Source organism: Limulus polyphemus, unplaced genomic scaffold, assembly GCF_000517525.1.
Source record: "Limulus polyphemus unplaced genomic scaffold, Limulus_polyphemus-2.1.2 Scaffold3913, whole genome shotgun sequence".
NCBI lineage: Eukaryota > Metazoa > Arthropoda > Merostomata > Xiphosura > Limulidae > Limulus > Limulus polyphemus.
The window spans coordinates 1-6,838 of record NW_013669523.1 but is presented as its reverse complement, the minus strand read 5'-3'; the positions used below and the strand labels follow the sequence as shown (position 1 = coordinate 6,838).

The following is a 6,838-nucleotide window of genomic DNA, read 5'->3' as shown; positions in this document are numbered from 1 at the left end:
GTTTCTGATGAAGGGCTTGATTTAAACGTTCCAGTTTCTGACTATATATCTCCGCATTGAGAGTTTGCTGTGGATTGAGGAGTTCGAAATGAATTATTCCTTTGATGTCTCACCAAATGCAAAGCATCACTTTCTATGGATGGAGTCCAGGTTTTGGGGTCGGAAGTGGTTTTTGTCTAGGACTGACCCATTGTTTTTGGCATTTAATATTCGCAGAGAGAATCCATTTTTCATCACTGGTAACAACTGTGTTCAAAAATGGTTCACATGCATTATATGGCAGAAGAGACGAAGCAACATTCACACACTGGAAACAATGATCATTGGAGAGGTCGTGAGGCACCCAAACACCTTCTTTATGGAGTTTTTCCCATATTCCTCAGATGTTTATGTATTGTTTCATGAGAGAGATGCAATTTCAAGGCCATTTCACGAGTTTGTTGCATTGGGATATACTCAACAAGTGTCTTCAGAACATCAATATAAATTCCAACATGTAGGCCCCTGCCATCACAGTTTTTAAGGCTAAAATCACCTGAACAAAATTTGCTGAACCATTGTTGACACTTACGAACGTTCAAAACATTTCCATAAACTTCTTTGATAATCTTTCTGGCTACAGAGGCATTGTTTCCCTTCTTGTATTCAAACAGCATCACATGCTGAATGTGTGTCTCATCATGTGCCATCACTATAAGGGATTAGAGTATACTAAACTTTACATATTATATAGGCTACATTAACGTGACGTGATGTACAGTTTTTTGGGGTGGCTAATGAAAGTGTTCTAAAACGCTACATTAATTTCTTGACGACTTAATAATTTGTAACTTTTATCTTAACTGTTACTTCTTATCTGTAGAAAGAAAAGGGTGTAGAGTTGGTACACATACATTTAAAAAAAACAAGGTTGATGGATGGGAGAAAGCAAAAGGTTGTTATTAATGAATTCAAACTGGACACTTATTGCTAATGGAGTACCTAAAAGATCGGTGCTTGGGGCATTTTCTCTTCCTTATTTACATTAATAATATCGATAATGGCATAATTAGTAAAGATTCTTGATTATATTAAACTGTTGAGTACTTCTAGCTGTATTGATGAACTACAGAATAACTGGTAAGTTAGATAACATTTAATAAAGATGAGAACCAACTCTAGCATGGCTGAAGATATGGACCTTGGAATAGTGGTGGATAACTCAAGCCATCAAAGCAGTGTTCTGTGCTAGTAGTAAATCTAACTGATTTTAAAGTGTATTTTAGATATATTGAGCACAAGTCAAAAGAATTAATTATCTCTCTATATAAATCACTGGTAAGGCCTTACTTGGAATACTGTGTACTATTTTGGTATTAAAATTTACAAGATTATTTGTGGGATCAATAGAGATTATATCACATGCTACAGTAATTCTTTCTAATAGGGAACACTGTAATCTTTGTTGACTCAGCGTGTCTTGTGAATAACTAAAGCAAGAGAAACCAAAGAGCTCTCTTTTGGCTAATGTCCTATAAGTCAATAATGCACAAAGCTCATTAGCTAAGACAGATCAGTTTTTAGATAATAATCATTTAAATAACTCTTGAAAACACAGGCTGGTAAGTACATTATTATACGTTTTATTGTGATAAGTATCTCAATGTTATGTTACCAACATTAAAGATCTACATTTGAAAGTTATTTAATTATAAGAATTATAATTTGAACTAAAATGGACACAAGAACTACTTACAAGATGATGCTCTGTATTTTAAAGAAAATAAATAAATTACAATATACTGTGAAAGTGTCAATTGCTTCTTGATTACAACAAAGTATTGTTGATACATCATGAATGGTTTCTAAACGAAGACCAATGACAACCTAAAAACAAATGTTTAATTTTACACTGATAACTGTTACATTATATTTATTTGATTAGAACTTACTTAAGCAATGATCAGTCATACTTATGCTCTTTATATCTAGTTATCCTAAGGAATAGAACTCTACTCTTAGAAAGTTGCATAATACCATTTACAACAAAACAGAGGTCTAACTTGGAAACAAAACAAGAGGTCTACTACATCAAAGGGTGTTTATATATACTTGGTATAACTTAACAGTGACTAAAATTAATATTTTTCAATTTAAAAAAATAATGTACTAAAAAGTCAAACTTTAAAACCAGAAGAAATAACAATATTATTAAGACTAGGCCTTGAGGGGATGTCAAAGCCTTTAAAACACTATCCTATTTAACAAAAGAAACAACCACTGTCGCTATGTGAATGTATCACATACTACAGCAATCTTTTCTAACGGAGAACACTGTGATCTTTATTGACTCAGCTAACCCTATGAATAACTAAACTTAACCTAAATTAAGTTGTTCTTAATACAGAATGTTAAGAACAACTTAATTTAGGTGTGTGAATAACACTGACATTTCATCAAATTCTTTATTCAATATTATACAGCAGACAAACCATTTAATGACTGTATATATATATGTTAAAGATTTCTTTTCCACCAAAATGACATTGAAAAGTGAATTTTTGACACAGATGCCTAATGCATTCTTCGAATGGTTGTACCCTCTGCCTAAGACTGCAATTTCACCTATTCAAGGTTTATCAGTACAGCTTGAGCCAGCAAACCAAAGAAATAGCATAAGGCCTCTTATAATGATGAAGTGTATATAATATCTATAGGGCTTAAGTCTGTTTCACTTCACCATATAGTAACCTAAGTTGATTTAGGTGTGTGAACAATATTATGAAATTTTATCAAATTCATCATTCAATATTATACACAAATATTTTAGCTATGTTAAATGTAAGAAAAATGTTAAAATGCAGATTGGGTCCTTAAAGGATATTGATCACAAGGTTTTTTGTGGAAGACAGTGAGATAACTGATTTTTATTTTTTTTTCTGTTTTGACAAGAGGATGTTAGAAATATTCCTGGCCCTAAGCATTCTATGAAAAATATCAGAATTGACCTGAATTACCTAAATGCGGTAAAAAGGGGGAAAAAAGTTTTAAATGATTTAAACAGATAAAACACCAGGACCAGACAAAGTTTTCCATTTTTGACAAGCAGTGGACAGGTACCCGAGGAAAGAAGGACTGCCAATATTTAGGGCAATTAGTAAAAGTTGTTAATAGATTAATAATCACTCATTAGTCAATTACATTCAACTAATCAATTATTCTCACACATTAAGGTCAACCCAATACATCAGAGGAGCGGCAACTGGTATCATTATTTCTACAATATTGTAACCATTCATACAAATAGCCCTACAGCCAGAATCACTTAAACTGTTCAGTCACTTCTATTTCTGTAATCACTTGTCCATGTTAATAAAGAGAACATGCAGACCAACCACTTCACAAAATCAGTCATGACTGGCAAGTTTAAGCATTTTTTCACTCAAATATATTTCTATTTGTTTTCAAATAGTGATAATCTTATATTATTGTACAAAGTTATGTTCAAATATCATGCCATTTTCAGATGTAATATATTTTGAATACTTAAAGAAAATTTGAAATATTTTTAAAATGAAAAGATTGATTAATTACATATAATGAAAGCTAGTCTTTAAAGATTCAATTTGCAGTTGTTTTTTTTAGCCAAAAATGTCAAAGAAATGATAAATGTACGAGGAAAAACTGTGTGCCACGTTAAGTGTTTTTTTCGGGTTCACCGATAGCAACTTTGCCACAAGTCAAAAACAAACATAACATTCATGTGACTGGAAGTGCTGGTATGTTTAGAATTTTGTCAATTAAACCTGACACTCTCAAACCAGGAGATAATTACCAATAATTGTCAGCCCAAAGCCAAATTTGAATGAGTTGAAAAAAATAGAAAAATTATAATGATAATATGCTAATTACTTGTGTAGTTGGAATAATTGAAAATGGTAACAATCAGAAATTTTAATTTAGATTAGTTGATTATTTTTTGTAAGTTGTGACATTAATTGATTTAACTTAAATTATAGATAATACTGGAAAATCATAATGTCAATATTTTGATTACTTGTATAATTGAAATAACCTAAAACAGTAATAACTGAAAACAATTTTGACTACTTGTTTATTGTTGTGACATTAATTTAATCATAACTTCAATTAACCAATTGTTTTACATAACACTAATTAATGCAATCAATGCTCATATACAATAGATTATGTCAACAGAGTTAAACTGCATAGCTTTACTAATGTTACTTATATTTTTAATATTGGATGAAAAAGAGTTGCTTGAAAATTAAAGAGCAGTTTCATCTTACTTTTATAGTGGGAAATACTCTAGGCAGCTGATAAAAAAAAAGACCATTCAAGCAAAATATGGTATACTAAAAGAAAATCAACACAGAATCACTAAAGAGAAATCATACATTACCGATGCATTAAATTTTTTCTAGATAATGAAAATGGCTTAAAATGTTAGTGTACTTAGATTCTGAAAAATTTTTTGATGAGGTGTTACACAAAATATTAGCTAAGAAAATTCATCTGGTGAGGGTTGGGAGTAAGTTTGATAGTCGAATGATAGAAAGTAATTAATGAGGTCCAATCAAACTGGACCCTTATTACTAGTGAAGTGCTTTAGGGGTCAGTATTTGAACATTTCCCTATTTATGTTAATGATACTGATAGGGGCATAGTTAATAAAGTCTGCAGGTGACATTAAACTATTTAGTATTTCTAGTAGTTGTTCCAAAAGGTGTTGAGATATCACAGAATATTTTGTTTGTAATTAAGCAAAAAGCTACACAATGGGCTATCTGTGTCCTGCTCACCATGAGTATCGAAACCCAGTTTCTAGTATTGCAAGTCCACAGACATACTGCTGTGTCACTGGGGGGTATTACAGAATGACTGAAATTATTTGATTTGTTGGTCACATATCTGGCAAATAACCATTAATTATACTATTTAGTATTTATACTATAGTAAGTAAGTGAAGCCAATGTACATGGGTTATTATAAATATAACTGAATCACGTTTTAATAATACTTTTATAATATAGATGGGAAACAACTCAGTAGCGTGACTGGCTAAGTTTGAGTTGGAGTGGTGATTGGTAAGTCACTCATGATATCAATTGGTCAGTTTCTAGTATTAAATTGAAAGCGAATAGAAATTTAGGGGTACATACATAATGCACATATACTGAATACACGAATAAGGTAATTACCTCTAAATAAATGTCAAGTCAAGGAAGTTAGGCTACAACTACCGAACTAGTACTTAATTTAGTTAGTTACTTGCAAGTTGTAGAAGAATTACACTTTACTGTTTACAAATTACATTAGTACAGCTAATATTTAGTATTAATAATAATAGTAGTATCAATAGTACTGTTAATTACTCACCCAAAACAAGAGGTTGAATACAATTACTAAATATTTTAAACAATTGTAACATCCGTTCAAAGCCATATTCAAGAGAAAATATTAATATTTTAATAATAATAACCAATATTATTATAAGTTTACGAATGACGTTTTTAGGCTAATCAATTTAAAAAAGTTATTTTTTCATTAACTTCTGAGTTGTTATTATAATTATAAACGAAACGTGTTTTACACTAAAATTTGCAAAGAACGAATTGGCTGTTGATTCTTTACTTAAATTAACACTTTAATCTAACTTGTGACTAAGTCACATCCCAGATTCAGCCACACCAAACCCTGTTTTGGTGTACTCAACGTCGTATTGGCCCATTCCCAATTCTGAAATCGGATGGGTCTGTATATACGACAGTCAACACACCCAGAGAAAACGGAAACACTATCTTATGTAACTGCACTTAATGTTACACGTGGCGGGGAGTTTGAACTGGGTTATAAATACTATCATATTATAAAACATATTGTTCACTGTAATGTATGTAAAACTTAACTCGCACCATTCGTTAAGATTTATGTACTAATCAAGCACCAGTCAGTATAAAAACACGTTTTTTCATAGTTAGAAAAACACAAAAAATATTGCTAAACACATATCTAAACCTATACTTATGCCATGGAGGATCGTCAGGGTTTTTCAATTTGTTGTAGTTTCTAATACTAAATAACTTATCGTTACTGTTTTTTTCTGTGTATTTCAGTTCGTCACAAGCTAAAACTTGTGTATTATTAATGTTTATCTTATAAGGGAAAATTTAAATTATAAGCCCAATTCAAATCAACTACATTTTTTTTTTCCATTTGGATTATGGCGAGAACGTGCATTTACTGTTTCAGATATAAACATGGCAATCAATCCTGTTATTCCATAAAGCAAATTGCACTGAGTCCTGTTGGTGGCTGGCTTGTGGCTACTTTCTCTCTGGATTAATATTGTTGTGAACTATATGTTCAACATTATAATTTAGATGTTTGTTTTCTTGAGGGAGCTTCATCAGGTCATATAGAAAAAGGATACAATAGAAATATCAGAATCAATGAATTAGTCAGTCAATCTGTGAAACAATGATTGAATCAGTTTAGTGCCAGTGAGTAAATTATTCAGGTATGTGATCCAGCTGGTAAGATGATCACTGATTTATTTAGCGTGTTTTTTATTGTTCAATAAGAGATGAATTATGAAAGTCACTTTATTTGTAGCTAGGCGTGCTATTAGGCTAGGAATTTCTCTTAAAACATCGTTTGTGAAGTTAGACGTACAAGTGAACATAGCCTGTAGCAAATTAAATTAGTGTTACGACAACGGAAGTCACGTGACACTAGTAAACACGTCATGATATTCTAGAAGAGGGGTCACCAAACTTTTTTTTTTTTCACAGCGGGCCAGATAACAGAAAGAATGAAGAGTTAGGCCCAGGGGCGG

At 31.5% G+C, this 6,838-nt stretch overlaps 1 protein-coding gene across 1 annotated transcript in view; it reads right to left on the bottom strand.

Annotated features, from left to right (window-relative positions):
- LOC106470269 (CD9 antigen-like) overlaps positions 1–5,737 on the bottom strand; it is a 23,904-nt gene extending 18,167 nt beyond the window's left edge. The window contains exon 1 of the mRNA XM_013930813.2: positions 5,380–5,737. Coding sequence (XP_013786267.1) covers positions 5,380–5,445 — 66 coding nt within the window. The 5' untranslated portion in view covers positions 5,446–5,737. The remainder of the gene's footprint in view (positions 1–5,379) is intronic.
- Between the last annotated feature and the right edge of the window lie 1,101 nt (positions 5,738–6,838).